The 24,688-nt window shown below is 33.7% G+C and overlaps 2 protein-coding genes across 4 annotated transcripts; one reads left to right on the top strand and one right to left on the bottom strand.

Annotated features, from left to right (window-relative positions):
• The first annotated feature begins 1,998 nt into the window (after positions 1–1,998).
• LOC123206066 (protein FAM135B-like) lies at positions 1,999–18,553 on the top strand. Of its 3 annotated transcripts, none has more exons than XM_044623164.1 (15): positions 1,999–2,339; positions 2,440–2,519; positions 9,421–9,575; positions 10,026–10,090; positions 10,195–10,381; positions 11,150–11,398; positions 11,487–11,617; positions 11,936–12,004; positions 12,765–12,960; positions 13,155–13,214; positions 13,313–13,546; positions 16,311–16,569; positions 16,645–16,850; positions 17,042–17,092; positions 17,658–18,553. In XM_044623164.1, the coding sequence occupies exons 1-15, from the start codon at positions 2,119–2,121 to the stop codon at positions 17,946–17,948; spliced, it is 2,454 nt and encodes an 817-aa protein (XP_044479099.1). In that variant the 5' UTR covers positions 1,999–2,118; the 3' UTR covers positions 17,949–18,553. The 3 variants fall into 3 exon arrangements, with proteins under 3 accessions (XP_044479099.1, XP_044479097.1, XP_044479100.1); XM_044623162.1 differs by having other exon boundaries at positions 13,292–13,546; XM_044623165.1 differs by lacking the exon at positions 11,936–12,004 and having other exon boundaries at positions 13,292–13,546.
• A 497-nt stretch (positions 18,554–19,050) lies between these two features.
• LOC123206067 (protein ROH1-like) lies at positions 19,051–21,057 on the bottom strand. The gene is made up of 2 exons (XM_044623166.1): positions 20,986–21,057; positions 19,051–20,669 (listed from the first exon to the last, which is right to left on the bottom strand). The coding sequence occupies exon 2, from the start codon at positions 20,449–20,451 to the stop codon at positions 19,279–19,281; it is 1,173 nt and encodes a 390-aa protein (XP_044479101.1). The 5' UTR covers positions 20,452–20,669; positions 20,986–21,057; the 3' UTR covers positions 19,051–19,278.
• Between the last annotated feature and the right edge of the window lie 3,631 nt (positions 21,058–24,688).

Raw genomic sequence — 24,688 nt, 5'->3', positions numbered from 1 at the left:
GTAGCCTCAAAAGTTGGGGGTGAGGCGTGTCCACGGTGGGTTAAATCTAAATCGGTCCCGAACAAAGGTAATCTCAAGCTTGGCTTTAACAGCGAAGAGGTAAGATGGAACTTGGATTAAAAATCGACTAATGTTGCCGTATCGTGGCTTGAGTTTGGACCAATGTAAATAAAATATCAGATGGAATTTAGTGAAATTGGCTCAAAATCAAGCTTTAATTAATTAGAATAAGTTAAAAAAAAAAATTCAGTGGAAATTTCATTACATCATTCATTCATGATTTAACATAAGATTACATTCATTGACCAAACCAATTCAGTTGTCTGCAAATAAAGAGACATGAAATGAAATTGAAGTTGTCTGCAAACCAATACCATTCAACATCATCTATTGTGTGCAAAGTTTAACTTGAAATCTCATTCATCTACCAAAAGCAACTCCATTGTCTGAAAATTCTAACTAAAAATACCATTCATCTGTTCAACATATTACAAAGTTATCTTTTTTTATGCATAACATGTATTTGCGCCAACAATTCAGACAAGTGGGTGGTTTGTTTTCCAATCGCAATTAGCTTTAAAGACTAAGTTCATCAACCTCCACCTATGCCATTGCCATTGCCACCATCCAAAACATTGGACAATTGGACTTCAAAAACAAACGGTACCCACCTTTATGAGTAAGCAAAACAATCTACCCCATAAAATGATAAAAATAGATGCCACATTCCAGATATTAATATAGTAACCATCAACAAAAACTTCAACAAGAATAACACAAGTCAATAAAACTCATGAACCACTACAAATGCCCACATGCGGTATCTTATGCTTTAACTTATAACCCACCAATATAAACTAATGGAAAAAAAAAATGATAATAATTTCTTTTCCGAATTTACACCTTCCCCATGAAATAACTGATACATTGCCGATGAAAATATTGATCATGAATAAGGTTTTCAAATCATGCCTACTATTTGGGTCGGGTTTATTTAAGTTTGAGTTCGTAAAAAAATTGTAGACTCTAGTTTTGGGTCTATTTATTCAAGCATCAAATATATTTGTTCAAGCCTAATTCCTTATATTTTATTTGGTTTTGGGCTTGATTTATTTAAGCTTTAGCTCGTAAAAAATTTTAGGCTCGAACTTTAGGCCTATCAATTCAGACATCAAATATATTGGTTTTAAGTTTAATTCTTTAAATTTTATTGGGTTTTGGGTTTGGTTTATTTAAGCTCGAACTTATAAAAAAAAATGTAGAGTCAAACTTTGGGTTTGTCCATTTGGACATCAAAGATATTTGTTCAAAACTGATTTTTTAATTTTTTTTCAAGTTTTGGGCCAATTTGGGCTCATTTTGCAATTTTTGAAGTTTATAGAAATACTCCTATAATTTTTTTATAAATTTGAGAACTTGATAAATATATTTTTATTTATAATAAATTTTCGAACCCTATTGAGCATCGGGCTTTAACAATTTAATGGACAAAAAATTTGTCTAAACCCATGTAAAGCTCGAATATTTTTTAGTCAAAACTAAATTTTTTAAGTTGAACAATTACATGGCGAGTTTGTAGTCAAGGTATAACCTAAACAAACTTTTTTAATCATAGGTGATATAAATAACATTTTTTACCCAAAATCCAAATTTGTTAATGAAAAAAATCTAACAGAGGGCCAAGAAATGAAATAACTATTTTCACCCTCACCCCTTTTTTCCTTTGTTCCCAATTTCCCTTTTTTTATTCTGGCATTGCCTTTCTTTTTACTTTTTCATTTGTTTGACGATGTTAGATTGTGGTTAATGATAGCCTATGCTGTGATTGAGTGAGAACTTATCATCGACGACAAGACAACTTAATGTTAAAAAATGGTATTTATTAGGTTTTAATAAATAAATAATGTATAGTTTACGCATGCATGTGAATAATAAAATAATGATATATTTTTGTTTTGATGATTGAATAATAATAATAATAATAATAATAATAGATTTTGGGATGGGTGGTGGTTAGAACGGAGTGAGAGTGAAAAGAGTTGGAGAGGTGAGAGAGAGTGTGTGAGGAATGAAAAAGAAATTATTGAAAATCAAAATAAAAATTAACAAGGTTTACATATGTTTCGGAAACTAAAATGGTTCACTCCTTTCTCCCATAGAAATTGGTCGATTAAACGTTTGCCAAATGCTAATAATCACTTCCCTAACCCTAAATCTCCCGCCTCGCCTCTGTCGTCAGCATCGACTCCTACGGCGGTCATCGATGTTACTATAGATACTCTTTATGAAATCGCTATTTACATTCATAGGTTTCATAATCTTGATCTTTTCCAGCAAGGGTAAGTTAACATTCTTTTTTTTTTTTTTTTTTAATGTTTTATTTTATTTTTGTTAATAATGCTTACTTGTTTCAAAATTAACCAAAAAATAAAATTGCAGATGGTATCAAATTAAGATTAGTTTGAGATGGGAGGACAGCGAAGTGATGGGAATACCGGCACGTGTTGTTCAATTTGAAGGTTTTTTTTTCCTTAAATTTTATTAATTGAGCTCATAATTGGTATTCCTTGCTCGATTTTCTACTATGGCTGGGTATTTAAACATAATGTGGTCATTTTGATGCATGCAATTCAAACTAGAGATCATCTATTATAAGTAATTCAAATGTTACTTAAATAAGAATCAAGAAATTCTTATTTGATCAAGTACCATTCCAAAGTATAGTATTTTAACATGTGTTTAGGTTTAAGTTTTGCACCATTCTTGCAAGTTTGATAACAATTTAAGTTTTTGCAAATTCAGTTATGGGTAGATACTGCTGATCAACTATCATACATTAAATTTTTGCTGGTGGACATAACAAGTTGATCGACATTGATACCAACAAAATGATATTGTAACCATGTGTAACATTGGAAGAACTTGCTGGTTAGGAAGTTTTATCAAATGAAGTATTTGTAAAAACATAAATAGAAACAAAGGTCACTTGAGAGTGCCTTAGTCAATAAATAAGGATGCATCATTAAACTCTAAAGTAGAGTGATATTGGAAGGCTTTATAACATATTTGATTCAATAGGATGGGCATAATGTTTGAGAAAATGTGTATATACATTTTTTAGGGCATGTACACAAGACTAACATGCCTTGATGGTGTCCATATTATCATCCTTAAGGATTTGAAGACAATTCTACTTGATGAGGCTCTTAAGATCTTTCACATAGTATGAGTCAACAATTTGAGGGTTTTTCAGAAATTTGTCAGGACTTAATTATTCTTTGGATTTGGAACTTTTCAAGTCTCAATTTGAAGCATTTGTGTGTTGACAAAGTATTGCAAGTATTTATTGTGGAAGGATTGGAAGTCCAAATCACCTAAGACATTGTCTAAAGGCTCCCCACATTGTTAGTCCAAACTTTTGAGGAATGTTCTAAGTAGGTTGTATTCATCCAATTTGTAAGAAGGTTCAAGAATTTGTCAAACTAGGAATCTATAGTCTGTAACTCCCCTCTTCGGATACATACCCTTACACGAAATATGACCCCAAGAGACGTGCGTAACTTAAACTCTTAACTAATTACAGTGGAATAATGAGCATGCTTGCTCAAAATGCGTGCAAAAAGGTGTAACATATTCATAAATGAAATACCTCAATTTATCATTAATAAACCATCCATACAAATTAATGTGTCTGAAACAAAACCACAATAACTGTCCATAATTCAATACAATGTCTCAACTGAAAAGAAATACACGAACTTATAAAAATCTATAAATGACGAAGATGCTCCTCAGCTTCATGCAACGATTTGAGTTGGATCGCTAGCTCTCCTGCATATTCTGCTACTCACTTCTACCTGCAAAACCATAAAAAAGAATATGTGAGTGAAAACATTCAATTAGTACGTCACCTCTTGACACCTTACACACAACATATATCACTAAGTCACTATGTGGTTACTTAGATGTTTTCCAACATTCTCCTATGCCCATCCATCTCCTTTTGACACCCTCGTGCCCTAATATATAGGCAATGTCATCCTAGATGAATAAGACCTCGTGCCCTAAGCTGAACTTGATATATTTGATGCCCTCCTGAAAGCAATTGATATCCTAAATGTGTACTCTTTATGTGTCTTGCGTACACTACCGATCGTACTATTGAGCTAACTAATTGTGATACTCTGGTCACACGGGGAAACTGGTTGTAGTCTCTCCCTTATCATATACACATAGCTGTAGGATTGCTATCTGAATTACCATCCTAGGATAGCCTCTACGACGGATGTATATGTGATGCATCCCACTGATCACGTGAGAAAATTGACTGATGTCACTATCTCTTACCATGCACACCTGAACTGAAAATAAATGGCTAATACACCTTAGCTTCGAGTGTATGATGCATCTCATGGGTATTTACCTCTTGTATAACCCTATTGTTTTCACATATAATGTCTTTTTTGCATACAACTGGTGACTATCTAGGTATATACCACTTTCCTTATTTTTCTCTATAATCTGCCTTGGTTAAGGTTTATGTTGTTTTTCACATAGTCGGGCACCTTAGATTCACTAACTAACTTAATCTTGCGTCTTGCAGGCCATTTCTAACACATTGCACAAGAGTAAAATAGTCATTTTGCTTTATATGAATGGGTGTCAATAGCGCTTGCTCATAATTCATCTTTTAAGCCTATGAACAAGTGTACATCTTGTTGTGAACAGGCGTTAGTTCTTCCGCTGAGTAACAACTTACTAACTTCTGACTAATGTCATTAAATCCTTAACGCTATTTCATTCTCTAACCTCATCATTCACCCTAAGATACCATGAATGGGCTTTTGTCACATATTGAACAACTGTATAAGCTGAAACCTTTGGAGTGGATGTTCATTGCGTGAGCGAGGAATTCTTCTTCCACCAAAGGGATGAATAAGCGTTCATGCAAGCATGAATGGGTGTTCATCATTGTCTAGAAATTGCGCACCCTACTAGTTTCTACGTTTTCAAGCCAACACAAAACCATTCATAGTCTCCAAATTGCACCAAACAGTCGCTATATCTCCCTAAGCATGATTCCATCAACCATCAAACATCAAACATTTTTACTCTTCCAGATGATGAACTTGTTACTCAAAAACCATACTTTATCATCACACACACACACACACACACATATATATATATACACACACACATACACATATATGTATATACGAATAACTTGTAACTTCGCACATAATCATAACTATCCACCACTTTAACATGCTATCATAGGCAACAATCAATATACAAGAATCATAGCACCATTAACAATAATCAACCGATTGGAAGAAGGAAAGGCCAACTACTTATTTGCCTTTTGACGATCTCGCTTTCCTTTGCATGGCTACAGTAATTTCGGCGTTCCAACCGCCCTTGATGCTCTCTGAACTCTCAAATCTCTGATCTTTCTCTTTGTTCGACTGTTGTGATAATATGCTCAAAGTAAAACGCTTCAGGCGTTGCACCTCTTTTTATTTTGCCAAACAAATATGATGAATAGTCATTCCTTCCTTATGAGCAGTCGTTCATGTCATCATCCAATTAAAATGTGTCCTAAAATCATCATAAAACGTATCTTATCCAAATCCAAATTCAATGAACACATGAACTGGCATTTCCTCGATTATGCACGTTATTTGTCCTCTTACACTTAAACATTTTTGCGCTTTCCTTACACAAAGACTTTTTTGCCCTTCTCCAGGCATGAATGGGTTGCAATGGATGATCATCCCAACAAAAAATCACTTATACACAATACCAAAATCATACAAACTCAGAGAAAAAGACGAAAATGTAGTTGGGCTTACTTGTGGGTGTTACATAGTTCATTTTAAAAACTATATTGAATAGAAAGAAAGTCTCTTTTAAACATTCATTACGGATGTTTGAGCTTCAAAGCACTAGTGAAATTAAACAAGTCGGCCTAAGAGCATAAAAACTATTCTAGTGTGATAGAATCTGGTCTCATGCAAGTTGGTTGGCATATTAGTTCATGAGATATCTTGTGGATGGTTCTTTTGGATTAATGGTGCTAGCGATAATAATTTTGAAACTGAATAGTGACTGTGATAGTAGGAATTTTGTGGTTGGCTAGAGTCAGTGGATTGGAAGTGGCAACGATAATGTGGGTGTTCGGTATTAGATTATAATGCGAGATCTGTGTCCTAGCTTGAACATTTGACTATTTACATTGAGGTGTTTATAGAACGTGTTTGATAGTGTCTAGATCGGAAGTGGGTGCTTTCTTTGTGGAGGCTGTGGAATTTTATTAGAATTGGGTTTGGTGTTTTAAGTGAGCATTTGGAATAAAAGTATCACTATGAGACTAATTAATGTGGAGAAAATGGAGAGAAGAATGGAGAAGATAAGGGAGAAAATGATGGGAAAGGAACAAAAATTAGAGAAAGAACAAAAATTGTAGGGAGAGTAGAAGTTAGGAGAGGAGGTGACTATAGGAGAAAGAAGAAAGAGACTGATAATGGATCATACAACTCCACTAATCAAAAAACAGAATTTATGACTTAGGATGGCCATTAAGTTCTAGTCTAACCAAAAAACTTAAATAGAACCTATATCAAGAAGCAGTTCCATGCTAAATGTCTTCTGTCACTTTTAGCTCTAATAAATCAACACCAAGCTAACCATCTTTAACTTGTTTGTTCAAACACTGTGTTACTTTTGAATATTTTGTGAAAAATTCTTCTTTCATATTTATAAATTGAAGGACAAAGATAATAGGGAAAAAATTGTATTTCAGCACACAAAATTACATGAGAATTAGCTTATTCTTGTAGGGAAGAAGATCTCAAACTTAGGGAACAATACTAACTCTTAAAATATTATATAATTCTTATTTACTATATTTACAAGATATCCTAGCTAAGAACAAGAAACAATCTCTAAAAAATTAGAAAATTAAGATATTTGAGACTGTGAGCATTGGAAACCCAATCTGGACTTTCCTTTTTTCCACACTCCCCTCAAGTTGGGTTAAAGATATCTTTCATAAATAGCTTGCTTACTAGACTATTAAATTGTTTTCTTGTGCATCCCTTTTGTTAGAACATCGACAACTTGGTTGATAGTTTGAATATATTTCATGCAAATCACTCCATCATTAATTTTTTTTTAACAAAGTGTTTGGCAACTTTAATATATTTTGTTCTGTCATGAAGGATTGGGTTGTCAGCAATCACAATCCTAGCCATATTACACCTTGATTGGTGAAGGAGTTTGAACCTTTAATTTTTTCCTAGTAGCCTTATTATCCACATAATTATACAAATTCCATGAGTAATTGACCAAACTCAACTTTAGCACTACTCGTAGCTACCACATTTTGTTCCTTGGTTCTCCAAGTAACACAATTTCCTCCTACAAAGGTGCAATAGCTTGACATTGACCTTCTCCGCAACATTTCCTGCTTATTCTATATCATTATAAACCTCTAACGATAGGTGAGCACGATTCTTAAAGAGTAATCCTTTACGAGATGCTTCCTTTAGGTATCTTAGAATTCTATAGGTAGCTTTAAAGTGTCCTAAGCACGAGTGGTGCATAAACTGACTTACCATACTCATTGCAAAGGCTATGTTAGGTTGTGTATGTGAAATTAGCTTACCAACATGTCTTTGGTATTGCTTCTTATTCACCACATCCTTTACTTCAATTGGTTGCAATTTCAAGTAAGGCTCAATAGGAGTCTCAACTCTCTTGCACCCAAGCATTCTTGTTTCACCTAGTAAGTCTAAGATATATGTGCGTTGATTCCTAAAGATTCCTTGGATCTTGCAAATTCCATTCAAGTACTTTAGAGCTTTTAGGTCTTTAATTTCAAATTCACCCACTAGTTTGCTCTTCTGATCTTCAATTTTCCTAACAATACTATGTCATACATAAACAATTAAAATAGCAATCTTACCAATTCAAGTGTGTTTATAGAACATTTTATGATCTGCTTGGCTTTGGGAGGACTCGTAACTTTTCACTGCCTGTCCAAATCTTTCAAACTAAGCCCTAGAAGTTTGTTTAAAACTAGACAAGAATTTTTTTAGCTTGCATACCTTGATTACCCCTAGGCCTTTTGCAAAGCCAGGTGGGAGATCCATGAAAACTTCTTTTTCCAAATCTCCTTTCAAGAGTACATTTTTTACATCTGGTTGATAAAATGGCCAATTATAATTCACTGCTAAGGAGTCAAGAACTCGTATTGAGTTTATCTCTGCAATGAGGGCAAATGTCTCGTGATACTCATTTTGAGTAAACCCTTTCGCCACGAGTCGTACCTTGTACCTCTCAGTGCTTCCATCTGCCTTATATTTTACAATGAAAACCTACTTGTATCCCACTGTGGTCATATGTCTCAGTAAGTCAATGATTTACCAGGTTTCAACTTTTTTTAAGAGCATTAATCTCTTTTTTGACTGCTAAATTCAAATACAGATCACCTAGTGCTTTCTAAATTGTTCTAAGCACTAACAAGATAGAGATTTTTGAAAGAAAGGCTTTGTGTTAATATGATAATTTTTTATATGACAAACATTTTACAATAGAATGATTGGTACATTATCTCACTTCTTTTCGAATGACAACAAGAATATCTAAAATAGGCATATCAAAATTTAGAGACTCAATTGAAGATGTAGGATCAAGTTTAGAATTAACATAAGCAGTTGGAAGATCATCCCTTAGATTATGAGATTGGCTAGTTATTAAAGGAATAGATGGATCAATAGTATTCTTTTGAGACTTTATCCTAGTATAAACCAAAAGCTTAGAGTTTTGAATTTGCTGATCCTTTTGTATTAACTCTTCTTTTGTTTCAAATACATCAATACATGTTGATAGTTGGATTTTCGCATGCCTCGCTGATCATCTCGCCTATTTGCAAAACCATAGAAGAACGCGTTAGTGTTACAACATTTAGTAAATAGGTGACCTATCGAGACACCTCAAATTCATCAAACTCATAAAAATGTTCCAAAGCTAAACTAAAATCATTGATAACTTGTGGTCTACTCTTGGATGTTTTCCGGCATACCTGATGCCAATTCGACTAATCTGTGGCATAACTCAATCCGGATTTCCCTTTTTTCCACAGTATCAGTGTTTATAAAACCTTATAAAGACTGTTTTCTGTTTTTTTTTTGACATTTTCACTTATCTGTAGTGTTCAATATCTTTTTGAATTTTCTAGGTCTTTCGTTGTCTTTTAATAAACTTGTTAATGCACTGCATTTTGTCATTGTTCAGGCTAAGAGATACAGTTTACTTATTTTATTGTATTTTATCTATTCATGAGCTTGTCCTTTGATTTTTCTTTTTCACTAAAATTAAGAGCTAAGAAATATTAACGCTTTTTTGGACCTGCAGCTCCTGAACCGGGCCCTGAAGGTACTTCTGGGGTTTGGAGGATTGATGATACAGAAAACAGTTTTTGGACACAGCCTTTCTGGATCAGATATGCAAGACAGGATGTTTATCTATCGGTTATGATAGCATTCAATTTAGCTGATAGTAGGCATGAGGTAGCTACCTCATTCTTCTTCCTTCTTTACCTTATTTTAACCAGATTTGATGTGAAATTAACTATGTTATTGACTGAAGTTTGGAGATCTTCCAATAGCCAAGAAGGTAAAGCCAAATCAAAATAAACAAAGAAAGGTTACTGGGACATAGAATTTGTAGTGTGCTATATCCAAGAGTCAGTTATCTTTGCCACCATCACTGGAAAAACAATGCTCAATGTTGTATATCTTGTGCCCTGAGGGAGGGGGTGGGTGGAATCATTTTTGGAGGAGCTTAAAACTGAAATAGTTTAGAACAAAATTTGAAGCTTTTGCTGTTATGATATTTAAAAAAAACTCCAGTCTACATGAGAATATCTATTTTATGTTCCTTGGCATGAACCTATTCGTTACTAGAGTTTAATGCTTCTCAGAGATGTCATTGCAACTGATATAGTATTTACTTCTCAGGGGCCATCAACATCTGCTGTTATATTAAAGTTTGAGCTCATGTATGCTCCCAGGCTGGAGAATGGGTTAGTTAACAATACTTAGTTTATAGTTTTTGCCAACAAATGAAATTAATAGGATGTCCATTTAATTATTCCTCGAGGCTGAAATGGTGACTTTGTGTGTGCAGCCTTGAGTTGCTATCATCTCTTGGTGCATGTCCTGCTGCAGTTCATGAATTTCGAATTCCTCCCAAAGCACTTCTAGGATTGCATTCTTATTGCCCTGTTCATTTTGATGCTTTGCACACTGTACTTGTTGATGTAACTGTACACATTAGTCTACTAAAAGCTAGTTCTTCCACGGCCTCATTGAAGGTACCTATTAAACTAGTCACAAACTCTATCTATTTCCCCCTATATTGACGGCTTTACTGTCTGTTTATTGAAGTTACTCTTGATTGCCTATTAATTGTTACGGATTTTTTATATTTTTTTATGAAGGTAACTTGCTCAATAAAATTATTTCACTGATTCTTATGGTATGGAAGATGTCCCTTCAATTTAGTGGGTCAAATCAACTATTTTCTTTAACCATAAATAATTTTTAATTGAAACTGTTAATTGGTGAGCATGTTGGTGAATTATTATATCTGGTTTGTCTTTTTGGTTATAAGTGCTGTCCTTTTTATAGTTGAAATATAGAGATTCCTCAAAATTAAGATGACAGCATGAATGTGCAACTAAACTTGTTGAAATGCCCAATCTTGCATTCCCTTCTCGCTGAAAATTCCACATTGAGTGAAATGGCATCACTTTGCTAAGTACAAATTACTTTTCAACATTGTCCCCTTTCTCATTTCATTTGATGGCTCAGTGATGAATACAGAACTTAAGAAAACCCATACAGTGAGAAAATCATAACACAAAGATTTTAAACTGTCTGATGTTGAGGTGAGAAGAGAGAGACAATTTTAGTTTTTATGGTCTTGCCTGAAGTTAGATCTTTGAATATATTTTGTTAAACTATGCAAATTTACCACTGTTAATAGTTTTTTAAGACAATGTCAGGGTTTATTTTCTTTTCAATCTTTGTTTATGTTTTGTTGAGCAAGTGCTCAATAATTTTCCTTTGGTTATTCACAGTCAGACTTCAAAACCCAGGAGGCATGGGGTCAGTTGGCTTCTGTAGGTCGCAAACAGGTCATGTTCGTTAAAGCCCTAATAACTGCCTATGAAATTCTTCTTGGAGATCTTCAAAGAATTAGCGAAGCAATTGACCATGCAATTGATTTGACTGATTGTACTTTCAAGTTGGATGATACGAAGTTGTTTGGTTGTGTGGACTGCACAGTTTTAGGACAACTCTCAGGCATGCAACAGAACGGTGTTGAGGTCTTTGATTTTTTTCTGAAATTGGAGTATTTTCAATTCTTTTCCATAATCTTCATTATTTACTTAATGTTTTCCTCTCTTTTTGCAGAAGGCCGAAGGCAAAACAGATTTAAATGATGAACTGTCTGATTCTATATCATGGGGTGATCTATTAAATGCTTTCCAAATACTGGGAAATCAAATTTTGTCCTTGTGGAATACATTTTTGATGTTTCACCGGTATGTTTCAAATTAAATTACTCTAGTTTTAGCATCTCCTCCTCCTCCTTCTGTGTCTTCTTCTTTTTCAATTTAATTGTATTAGTTGCGCTTTTCATTTTATGTCTTTGATATTATATATTTCTGCAAATAAAATTTCAGTTTAAGATTAATAGCAGCTATAGAGAATTGTTATAAGATGACCTATATGTACTATATAATGTTATGTCATGATATTTTTAAGTCCTTTCTGGTCCAATCCGCCTTTGCAGATGTGAAGTATGTAGCATAGTAAATATTTTTTTTACCTTGTGGCTGAAGCTAATTTCACTAATTTAGGGAATTCAATCTGATCAAGAGGGTTGGTAAAGGATGGAGTGTTGTTGACAACTCCAGCTTGAATACAAGGTGTTTTGTTTTCTAGATTATGTCATGAAATGTAGTGATGATCAAAGCTCTGTCAAACTTGGCATTCAAAGAATTATGCTACTTATTTTTGGGAATGTTTTAGCCAGACTGACTGTAGAATCATAATTGAAATTAATCCATTAGGTTTATCAGTGAATTGATTATTAATATATTCATGAAGACAAGTGAAAAGTGATATGGAGTTCCTTTTGAGAAACTATTTAGCAAGCACCAATCTTGCTCATAAAAACTCCTATTGTTGCATTTTCTTAAGTCATTAAGAAAGTCAATAGTTTTTACCCTATGATGTTTCACCATTATGTAATGACCTAAATTCTATGAAATAAGATATTGTTCCCTTTGACTTAACCACATTTATGGTTTTGTATTGGGGATTTTTAACCTAATTGGTATATATAGCTCAGGACTCCCATGATAGCCGTTTGAGACTCTTGCACATGGTCTTTCTCTCATACTCTTGGTGCTCCACAGTGGTCCCAACTAAGACTTCTTGGGACTGCATATGCTTGACTAGTTAATGAAATACAGTGCCTAACTTCATCGAATTGATAGTAATAAGTATCATATACTTGCACCTAATAAGTATTTCTATATTATGTTTTGGAAAAAAAAAAATAGGACTCCTTTGATATGTATTGTGCGTGTATCTTGTAGTTATGTAATAGATAGAGAGTTGAACCTGTATATTTTGCTAAATCATCATCTATTCTATTTCTTTGCTCTGTGTAATTCACTCCAGGGCTAACAGAGCAAAGGTAATGGAATTTCTGTGTGATACATGGGCAAATGATCGGAAAGCTGAATGGTCAATATGGATGATGTACTCCAAAGCTGAGGTACCGAGTCACTTATTAAGTACTGGACTTGATGAATCTTCTTATAGGGCCTTCCGTGCAAAAGCTTTGAGTATGCAGAAGTACAGTGTCAGTGAAGATGTAATTAGCATCAACTTCTATATTTACTTGGCCTTTCTCAGTTTTGTAGTAAATTGCACTGAATGATTCTTTTCTAAAGCTTTAGGCTTAAGCTAAGATCATTCTTGCAACTGTTCTGCACTCCCATCATAAATATCTGTACATGATACACAGTATAACCTCTAATTCTAGTTTTTTTTTTTTTTTCTGGACAGCCTGCACAAAGTGCAGCTATGCGTGCTGAGCTACATCGGCGAAGCATTGCTCAGATGAGGGTGAGTTATTGGTTTCTAGTGCTTCATTCTCCTTACACTTTTTGCTCATTTCATGAATTGCTGTGGCATCTGAGCAGATCAACAATCAATCAATTCAGGACATGCATATTTTTGGAGATCCTTTACATATCCCTATTGTAATGGTAGAACGTTGCACAAGTGCACCATTATGTACAACCAGTGGAAATTTATATTTTAGCCAGTTAGACCAGAGAGACAAGCACGGGTTTCTCGTTAGACCTAGCATTAAGGCTGTGGAAAAGTCAATTGGAGCTAGCTCACAACCAGCTGGTCATGTTTTGAAAATAGTTGTCTTTGTACATGGATTTCAGGTTTGTTCTATACATTTCTGTATGAAGGAATTATTGATTTATCTTTTCTGGTGGCTTTGATCATATTGAGTTCTTTGAATATGAACTGGTAACTTTTTCCTAGGAGGGTGAAGCTTTTGATTAATGTATACTCTCTAGGTAAGTTAAATGGGTTTCAGGCCTGTACTACAATGCTTGCTTGCAGTGTTACTTTTCTTAGCTCATTATATCTATCTAACCAAAAGTAAGCTGCAAATTGGTTTAAGATATCCATGATCTGATTGATAATACTATTTCTATCTTCAATTCGTATTTCTTTCATTGCCCCAACCTTCGATGATTGAAGAGTATCTTTCCAGTATTTCATGCCTCAGGCCAAAGCAGATTGTGTCACATTTTCATTCTGTTTTTCTTATCTTTTATTTTCCTTTATATAATTTAAGCTCTAATTTCACTGTATATGTTAATCTTTTAATAAGTTACTGTAGTAGTGTTGAGGTTATAAGGTGATTTCGCTTCAGTGGGACTATTTGTGATAGGTCGTAGAGATATGTTCTATTTTGAGTGACAATGTTCAGCCAAACTATATGACCTGCTTTCAGAGGAAGATAGTGTGCAAGCTGTTACTACCTATGTGTGTACAAACAGGTTGTGATGTCAAAAGATTTGTTTCTTTTCTATTTAAAAATTTTTTAAACTGTTTTGAATACATTGTTCAAAACAGAAAGTGTACTTTTTTAATATATCTAGTTTAAAGTGGCATTTTGTTGGTTGAAAGTGGTAATTTTTCCCGTGAAAATAGGTGGGATTCTAACATTATGGTCAGGGTTTCTGAAAAAGTCATTGTAAGGCTATTTTGCTAATCTATATATTTTTCTCAAATGATTAAAGATTGGCATAGGTGAGAGGTAATATAATTATATTTTATGAGGATTGTTGATTGGGAGATACGTTATTTTTTAATCATTTGCAAGATTGTAACATTTTTCTAGAGCTCACAAGGTAACTGGTGGGCTATGCATAGAAAGAAAGCAGAAAACTTTTGTAATTTTCTTATTATTTTCCTATAGCTTTAAACCTATGGTCCAAGATTTAGTGAGGTTGATTTGGCTCGATATATTCCAAAGATTCCAGATTTTGATTATTTTCTGTGCATTTGGTTGAGATGAGAAAGCAATTGTCCTTTTGAGATGCTCTAAATTGGCTGTGATTTGATTTTTACTATTCAGAAGAAATAAACTAATATTTGATGAAGGTGAATATGAGGTCATGGAGCTTTTACTAGGAAGAGTTCATAATCTTGCTTCTTTGAGGGCTTTTCTTTTTCTTTCATCTGGGGGGATTGGGAAACATTTTATTAATTCATAAGTCCTTAGTCTTGCTTTTTTCTCTTTTTTGTGGGCTTCTGTTTCACCTCTTTTGTAAGTTAATCTTTCTTTAATAATATTTTTTGCATCTTATTTGAAAATAGAAAAAGTGGTAGATGCACATAAAAAAACACTTGAAAATGTGGTAGATATGACTGCAAAACTTTTTTGAAGAGGTGGAAAGATTATGTGATAAGCAGTATACTGTTGTGTGGCTTGCTCAATGTGCTTTCTTCAATGAAATAAAATGTTTATCCTAGCAGCTCTCTTGGCTGATTAATTCACCTATATACTGGAATGGAGTGTTGACAGTGCAGTTGTCCTATAATTAAAGATATTTGGAATTGTCAGCCATCAAGTGGTGCCATTGTTTGTTCCTATTGGAATTTCCTGTTCCAAGACATTATATATCTGCAGTTTGAAATGTGAACTCTAAAGCTATGTATACATACACCTACGCTGAGACGTGTATATTCTTCGAATATACCTTTTCATTTAAAGGCCACAAAATATCCCATAATTTGTGAATTGTGTCCATATGAAGTGTTTTTCTAATATAAGTTTCTCTGTTTAGGAAAGAAATTTCAGCGAACTAGCACATAATTTGTGAATTGTGTCCATATGAAGTTTTTTCTAATGTAAGTTTGTGCCTCTTTTAGGAAAGAAATGTTGGCTAACAATTATAAACTCCATTGATGAATCATATTAATGGTTTTCAAAGCAACTAGAAGAGCCTGGCAATAGTTTGTTGGAGTGACAAAAAAAAAACTAGAATGAGAATAAAATAAAGTCTTAAATTAAAATTAAGCTCTTTTTGCAGTTTGCATCTTAAATTAGCACTACTTTTAGAGTAACTTTTCCTTGAGCACAGTCTAAAGGTCCAAAGTTATGTTCAACTTTGTTAAGATATGAATTCCTCTCTGTTTCTTAAAAGCTCGGGAGTTGATGTTGGAGATCATTGGGGCCTGTGCACATATGTTAGGCGTAGGCAGGATGGCTATGAGGGTTTTTTACTATAGTTCCTAATGTTTTGTTCTTCCTTAAGTTATTACTATTTTCTTCCTTTCTTCTCCCTCCTTTCTATCCTCCATCGAGATCAGAGAATACTTATGTTAAAATTACTCATGTTCATTTATTGTAATAACCATCACATCTATGTATGCATATATTACATGTAATTTATTTACCTTTCCTTCTTCGTAAAATTATTGTTAAAGCTTTAAATTCTTTATAGGAAATTTTATCTATGGAAGAAGCTAGATAAACAAAATATTCTGGAGAATAAATGTATGATCCTGTGTTGTACTTCCTTTCAAAGTTCTGAAATTTTTGTACAGTCCTTTTAATCCATTTTTGGAATGATATTGTAGTTTAAAATCAGTGATTAATAATTACTCATTACAATTCAATATATGTAGGGACATCATTTGGATTTAAGGCTTGTTCGAAATCAATGGCTTTTAATAGATCCCAAGATAGAGTTTCTTATGTCAGAGGTAAATGAAGATAAAACAGATGGAGATTTTAGAGAAATGGGACTAAGGCTGGCAGAAGAGGTGATTTCTTTCCTCAAAAAGAAAATGGATAAAGTCTCTAGAAGTGGAAATTTAAGAGATATCAAGCTTAGCTTTGTTGGGCATTCCATTGGAAACGTTATTATAAGAAGTGCATTAACAGGTACATGCACATTTTGAGGTCGTATTTTCTTTGAAGTTTTTGTTGTGTGCTGAATATGTGACTATGTTACTGCAGAGAGTAAGATGGAGCCATATCTGAGATTCTTGTATACATATGTTTCTATATCCGGTCCGCACTTGGGGTATCTATATAGCTCAAACTCTTTATTCAACTCTGGGTTATGGCTCTTAAAAAAGCTCAGGGGTACACAATGCATTCATCAACTTACTTTCTCAGATGATCCAGATCTTCAGAATACTTTCTTCTATAATCTGTGTAAGGTATTAAAAGGACTATTGCTTCACAGACCCTCTTTACCCTTGAGAAGAAATTCTATAATATGCGTCTGCTGAATAGTGAGAAAAGTTGTGCTTATCATGAAACTGTGCATTTTGAAGAGTAGTGGTTAAATGCTAACGTTTTACACCTAGTTCTGCAATTTCAATATTTTTTTCCTTTATTCTTATTCCAGCACAGGACACTGGAGTTCTTCAAAAATATATTACTGTTATCTTCACCCCAGGTATTGCTCTTCTATTGCAGGCGTTTACATGATAACATTCCTGAATCTGCTGTATTTGTCTCAGAAACTGATAATGTTTGTATTATTAAATTTTTTTGTTTGTGAATTGAAGAGAGAGTTTCAATTGGATAACTCTTTTAATTATTTCATTTGATGTGCCGTATATTTCAATTATTAAGTGTAGAAGCTCATTATTGCTTAAACATCAGATTCCATTCTAGCTCATTCTGAACTCTATTCTATATTAATTATTCGTATTTGAAACATTTTTTTCTGAAAACAAATACTTGTTATGAGAGCGGTTTAGTTTTAGGATATCGACTTGTTTTATTAGCTTTGTATTCTGTTAATTATATGAAACAAAGACTAACCTAATTGAGATCAAGTGTGCTTTCCAGTGTTGAGCATCAAACATGGGAAAGTTTGGGTGATTTGTTTGGGTGCTGTTTTTAATATTAATTGAAATTTGTTGGAGTCATCATTGATTATTTAGATAGCTTATTCATAATAAAACATTGTCCTTCTCTTTTTCCTATTGGTCTCATATTTTTCATCAATGTCTCAGGATGGGTATGTTCCGTATCATTCTGCTAGAATCGAAATGGCCCAAGCGTCTCTTTGGGATAATTCAAAAAAGCGTGCCATTTTCTTGGAGATGTTAAATGATTGCTTGGAGCAGATGTATGCCCCTTCATCTGAGCATCGAGTCTTCATGCGCTTTGACATTAACTTTGATACCTCTTCTCAAGGCAGGAATTTGAATACTCTCATTGGACGGGCTGCCCATATTGAGTTTTTGGAATCTGATATTTTTGCAAAGTTCATAATGTGGTCTTTCCCAGAACTTTTTCGATAATTACCCCTGCATTAATGCCTCCTATCATTTTGCTCTCTCCACTTGGTCTTCTGGGCGGGAGTTCTGTTTCTGACGGAATTTCAGGAATGTTGAACAGGGCCGAGTATGAAAAACTGCAGAATCTGAATGACTGAAGTCCTGATTTTTGCATGGCTTCTAGGCAGACCCCATCGCATGGTATGGGTCCAAGATGGATTTTTCGGGCTGGTCTGCCACGTGGATGACACTGAAATGTTGCACTGTGTAAATTATTGGCTTGGAATTTTGGTTTGTGATTGAAGAAAGATATTCTTTCTTTACTCGATGGCAATTTTCAGTGATCCTACAGGCCTTTCTGTGGCATGACGTGCTGCATTTCAGGCCTCAAGATTTCAACGGTGGATCAACGTTACCTCGTGGATTTCAAGGGCGGTTTTTGGAGATTGGGGTTTACATTTATGCCTGTACTTTTACCAGTTTCTTTGTACAAAGGAAGAATACAGGAACTATGCTTTTTAATATTAAGGAGCAGGTGATACCTGTTCTATAAATGGTTCTCTTGTAGTTGCAGGCTACTTTCTGCAGGAACTATCCTTTATATTTTGATGAATTCTTATTCATAGACAGCCAGAATACGTGAAAGAGATTCTCTGTAGATTTGAATTCATTTAACTCAGTCTTTCCACAATACAATTAAGGAATGGACTGCGTTGCAAGTATACAGTAACAAAAGAGCGAATTCAATACAAGTTTACAAACAGGACAATCCTAATTGAAATGTACAAATATACAGCTGGACTTGTCTGCAAAAATACAATTCAACTTAATGCAAAATCATTACCCTTTTTTATTGCTTGTGAGGAAGTTACTCTACTCTAGCAATGCATCAACAAAACATGCACACAGTAAGGAATAAGCAGCCTGCACACAGGTTCAACATTTCAATCTATGCATCTAGAGCCGCTCAACAGCTTAATTCATGGTTGGTTACAAAATTCTATATTGTTTTCGTTCATTCAATTCAAAGCAGAAGTCCAAATTTAGTAGTATATTATCACAGCTGATTTGCAACAACACCCAAAAGAATGCCTATTATCATATATATGCGCTAAATAGAATGATATCAAACCAAACCAGAAATCAGCACCTTACATGAGAAAAGGAAGAGTATAGATATTATGTTCTTTACAGAAAATACAGAAATAAATACAAGAAAGCTACCTACTCAAAGTTTATTGTTACACACCATCTGAAAGTCATCCTTCCGCCTTGCAAATGGCATGCATAGTATATAATAACATTTTCGCAAATTTGTACATTTGATGCTCATTAGCAAATTGCCATATCAGATTTACTCACTTCCCCTACCCAGGTGATCAAGGCTCTCTGATCGCATATTCATGATCTTACGGAATACTTCCCTCAATCTGTGTTCCAGCGGATCCAATCCATTCTTAATGGCTTCAAAAACCAATGCTAACTCCTGAATCCCCTGTTCAACCTCCATTTTCTGCTCCTCCGTCAATGGAAACTGAGGTGAATCCACCAAATCTGTAATTTTACAAGCATATTGATCAATCTGATTAATTTCCTTTAACAATCCACTAGAATTCCTTCGCTCCCGCTTCTTTGATTCCTCCATAATACGCTCGTGAAGTATGAGAAGCGGAGTACCCCATGAGTATTGCCGTGGGATTGAAAAATTAATATTCAGGCCTCTGTCCTGACAAGGGATTGCAGCAACCAAAGTCCACAATACAAACATGAGCATATAACTCATTGCAAAAAAAGGGACAATAAGCCCATTTGTGGCTGCAATATCATTTGCTCGAGGTGGCAACAAGTTGTTAGAAATTGATTGGAGTTGCTTAGCAGCAGACCAAGATCGTGATACACTCCATGAGAGAGAACGAGAGTGGCCCGGTGGGCGACGATGATTATCCTTACTTGTATTATGACGCCCAAATGACCGGTTTCTGTGTGAAAAGACTGAACCTGAATCCTTTTCATCAAGCATTGCAAGTGCCAAATCCATGCAAGCTTTTCTAGCTCTGCGAATCTGGCCTTCGCCAATCACCCTCTGACTAGAACCAAGGGCACACAATACAATCTCCAAATGCTTCTGCCACAAACGAATCTTCTCAATCCCATCACGAGTTGCATTAACTATATCAAGTGCCTTCAAACTCCTTTCAAAGAATTCAGTAACTACTCGATCCAAAGGAGATTTTGACAATAAAGCTTTGTTTGTCAACAAAATAGCCCTAAATTCCTCCTGGCAGCAAACAAATGCATCCAATAGCTTTTGCATCCAATCAATAGAGAGAAATTCTTCAGCACCAACAACTGAAAGTTCATAAAAACGGTCCGTAACCTGTTTGTAGAAGGATTCAAACTCCAACTCATCGGCATTAGACTCATTATTCCCTTCTACTGAATGAACTTGTTCACGCCTGCCACTCCAAAACGAACGACCAAATGAATGAAAGGGTGATGAAGAACCCTGATTATCAGTAGAAGGCATTGTGATGACACTTCAAACAAAACAAAATTCTTAAGGGTACTCAAGAAATTGCCAAAACCAACACCACCACCTAACCACTCCAACTATGCTGTCCACCAAAAGCAACAAGCTTCCAATTTACACACTGAAAAATCCATGATACACAACTTCAACTTCAACAATCCATGATACACTGAAAAATCCCATCACGGGGATGACAAGAATTCCCCGTCCTGTTCCTGCAAACAAAAATTCATTCCTTATCAACCTAAACAAACCCTAACTAAATTTTATGAGTAAAGCCAGATGCATAATTTCATAACCTAAAAATCGTTAAAAAAAAAAAAAAAGTCAAGTGCCAAGTCTGTAAATACGCAAATACAGTTATAAAATCAACTAAATTCCACAAAACCACTAATACCCAGATCCAAAAATTCTCATACTTAACCAAAAGAGTAAAAAGAAAAAAGTAATAAGAAAGAGCCCTTCACGCATTAATGATGAGAAACACAAACAGATAATTTAAAGGAAATAACATAAATTATGATGCGTTACGGTGAGTAGAAATGGCAGATCTTGAAACCCTCGGTGTAGGAACTTGTTCGGTTCTGTTTGTTAGACCTGAAAAAGATAAAACAAAAATATTAATATTTTTATATTTCACTATTAATTAAATTAGTTTTAGTAAGGCTTAAGGCCCAATGAGAATTTTCCACTTAACTTTGATCAAATGATGATTTTCCTCTTTTCAAGTTGGAAAATTTTATTTGCCTATTTATTACCCATTTTCGTTAATGACACTGTTATATATTTTTTGACCTTTTTGGATCTCCTTCTTCTCTTCCTCTTGAATTCCACATGAAAATTTTTGCTTTAATTGTCTTTGTACACATAGACCGTCTATGCCTTCACATCTTGGCTTTATTCTTTTGATTGACTCATGTGTATGCAAGAAACTGAGAAAATCAATACTCACTTCAACCTTGCCAAAAGCCTTCAAGATATCAAAGAGAAAAAAGTGAAAGGGTTTTTGAAAAGGCAAGTAATGGGGTTTGTCAATGGGTCAGGTTAGTTTTGATGCAGTGAAAAAGGAGAAAGAGACAAATGATAAGAATATTAGATGTTATTGAAGAAAGTTTAATTAAGAAACTAAGAGGAGAAGTAGAAGAAGTTGAAAAGATTGGAAACTTGAATAACATGTTAGAGGAAAGAGTGAAATCCTTATGTGGAGGATGATGTTAACAGAGAAATCAACCGATCAATAATGTCGTTAGATTTGATTACTAGTTTCTTATGGATTGTACTAGAGATAGTGATTGTTACATAAGAGAAGGGAAACGATAAAAAGAAAGAAGTTGGACATTTTTTACAGTATCAATAAAAATAAAAACTAATTGGTAAATGATAATCTAATCAACAGTACAAACTAATAATTTACTCATTAACAAAAGTGGATTACAAATGAACAAGTAGAATTTTCAAAATTAAAAGGCATTTTGATAATTTTTGGGTGGGATAATTCCAGGGAAAATGTTCTATCATCAATAATTGATTTTATACATAAAATTCTTTTAAAATTCAATCAGCTTCTTCTCCAGTGGACTGAATCAGTCGATGATGGTGGCATTCACAATGTTCATATGAAATTTACCAACTATAACTTTAATCTTGCATCCATGAGTATGACGCAATGTTCAGACTCTATTCTTTTTCATTACTATTCTTTTTAAGTTTTCCTCTCGTCTTTTTATTTTTACTTTCCTTTTCACTACCCTCTTGTCTCTTTTTCTTTTGCGTTTCCTTTTTGCCAACCTCTTATCTTTAATCATGCAGTTAGAGGTCGTTGGCGAGCTAGGCTAACAGTGACACCACCTCAAACCACAATCTGGGCTAGCGATTACGCCACCACCAGCCGTGATTGTTACCTCCAGTTCAGCTGAGAGTCGTAGCCTCTAGCCTGATTTGACAAGGCCACCAAACTCCTTTTCAGTTGTTTATGTTTTGTGAAATCTGTGGGTTTGTGATTGTTGTAAATTTATTTGTGGTAAGAGACAATTAGTCTCCCTATGTCAACGATAAAAAGACAATTAGTCTCCTTATGTCTACAATAGTTGAGTGGACAAATCTTCTTTCTGTCAAACTCATGGATGCAAGTACTCAAGCTAAACTGAGTCTGAACATCATTTAGTTCAAATTTGATTTAAATGAAAAACAATTTAGTTTGAATTCGGTTAAATTTATTGAACTACTATTAAGGATGATTCAAATTCGATTTGAATTTAACTCAGATTTATAATTTAAATTTACAACTTAAGTATGTGACTTAGATTCATTATTCAAATTTGAAACTCATTGATAAAACGATACTGTTTGATAATTATTTGATATAATTCAAATTAAGTTATGAGTCAAGTTTAAATCAAATTGAGCTATATACCTAGTGTATGAGTCAAATCAAGTTAAACTCTTTTTAGCTCAAATTTAGTTTGGTTTTAAAAGCCGAACCTCTTAACTTGAATTCAGTTCAAATTCAAATCAAACAAATCAAATTGAATCGAGCCAACTTTCAAACCTAAGTAAACTAAATTCAGGTCCAACACTAGAAGTAAGACTAACAAGCAATTTGATCATTGGGAAGGGAGCTTCGCTAACATACAAGTTAGTTCATAATATGATTAGTTCATGGTACAAATAGAAGCTTCTCCGTTTAGGAATAGTGAGGTTAACTAGAGTTAGGAGTTATCATATTTTTTGTAATTTCCTCAATATTAAATAATAACTTTATATTATCATGAAATTATGACTTAAGACAATTATAATTAAAGTGTAATTACTTTTCTATCATATCGAGATCACAATGATGACGACACCCATCAAGACGTAGGCATTTGTAAAAAAATCTTCTCTCACTAATTCTTTTAGTTATTTCTACTTGTCCTCTTACACATTTTATTAGAGCAATTTGAGTATTCTTAAATTTTAATCATTGTTACTATAATCTATCTTGTACTAGACTCTAAATTAGAATTGGATTCTCGCTAAGTTGAGCCCTGTTGACTCAAGGTGTCATTATACTCTTATTTTAATGATAACAAATGAATATGTCCCTAAACATATTGACTAATGATTTTACTTGAGTGTAAGTTTAGATTGTTAGAATTTACTTAATGCATTTGAAGGAGTATCAAAATAAAAATGAAAGACAAGACTCAAGTGAAGAATTTTTAAAGATTTAAAGAGAAACTCAAGTTTAGATAGATATGTTTGTAATCTTGAAACATTTGTTTTGATTAGAATATTTATTTGCATATCAAAGCTCTCACAAAAATTTGTTTCATGTCTTTCATACTTTAGGGTGAAAGTGTCATTTTTCAAACTTAATGAGTTAAGCCGATGTTTATCAAATTCCAATGCCCTATTTGAAATTATGAAGTTTTGTGAACTAAAATATCATATCTCAATTTAGGGTTTGAATAAGTTTTCCAAAAATAGGTTAAATTAATATTTTTCAAAATTTTGAGTTAAAATGTCATATTTTCAAATTTATTAAGTTAAGTCAAATTTTTATCAAAATCCATTAACTCATTTAAAATGATGAAGTTTTGTAAACTACAATTTCATATCCCAAAGTTAGTTTTGAAAGAGTTTTTAAAATAGGTTAAATGTCACTTTTCAGAGGTTCAAGGGAAAATTGCAAATTTTCAACATTTAGGGGTAAAAAGTAATAAAATTTGGTTGACCGAATTTGGCTAGTTAAATTTTTCAATGGTAGTTTTTGAATTATCTAAAACTCATGTACTTTGCTTTCAAAAATTCAATTAACCGAATTTTTTTCGATCGATTGAATTGTGTTATGAATTTTCTAACAACTAGTGTCACGTAGACACCATAAAAGTGTCACGTCACATCTGATTGACTTAATTACATCCGATCGACTGAATTTTGTGTTTTTTGAAAAATTAAATAACTAGTTTTTGTACACAATAATAACTTTCCTCATTTTTCTCTATATAAACTCAATTAAATCCTTGCCATTAAGAACTTTCATATATTTAAGAGCAAATCAATTTTGAGCTTTTCTATAACATCCCTCCCCAGAAGTGCTACTTCCAAAGAAAAAATGTTGCAAATTAATATCTGAAACATTTATTTTAAAACAAATTTTAAAATAAACTCGTCGCCAAAAGTGTTCTAAAATTATTCTGAGAAAACTGAAAATCTGAAAGTAAACAAAAGATGTATATACCTCATATAAAAA

This window comes from Mangifera indica, unplaced genomic scaffold (assembly GCF_011075055.1).
Source record: "Mangifera indica cultivar Alphonso unplaced genomic scaffold, CATAS_Mindica_2.1 Un_0023, whole genome shotgun sequence".
In the NCBI taxonomy this organism is placed as follows: Eukaryota; Viridiplantae; Streptophyta; class Magnoliopsida; order Sapindales; family Anacardiaceae; genus Mangifera; species Mangifera indica.
The sequence above is the reverse complement of the archived record's forward strand: the minus strand, read 5'-3'. Positions and strand labels throughout refer to the sequence as shown.

Excerpts from the sequence above, each read along its gene's own strand:
- LOC123206067 (XM_044623166.1), bottom strand. The coding sequence starts at position 20,451 with ATGCCTTCTACTGATAATCAGGGTTCTTCATCACCCTTTCATTCATTT.
- LOC123206066 (XM_044623162.1), top strand. The coding sequence starts at position 2,119 with ATGTTTCGGAAACTAAAATGGTTCACTCCTTTCTCCCATAGAAATTGG. Across the intron at positions 2,340-2,439 it reads CTTGATCTTTTCCAGCAAGG|ATGGTATCAAATTAAGATTA; the intron begins GTAAGTTAACAT and ends ATAAAATTGCAG. Across the intron at positions 11,618-11,935 it reads ACATTTTTGATGTTTCACCG|GGAATTCAATCTGATCAAGA; the intron begins GTATGTTTCAAA and ends TCACTAATTTAG.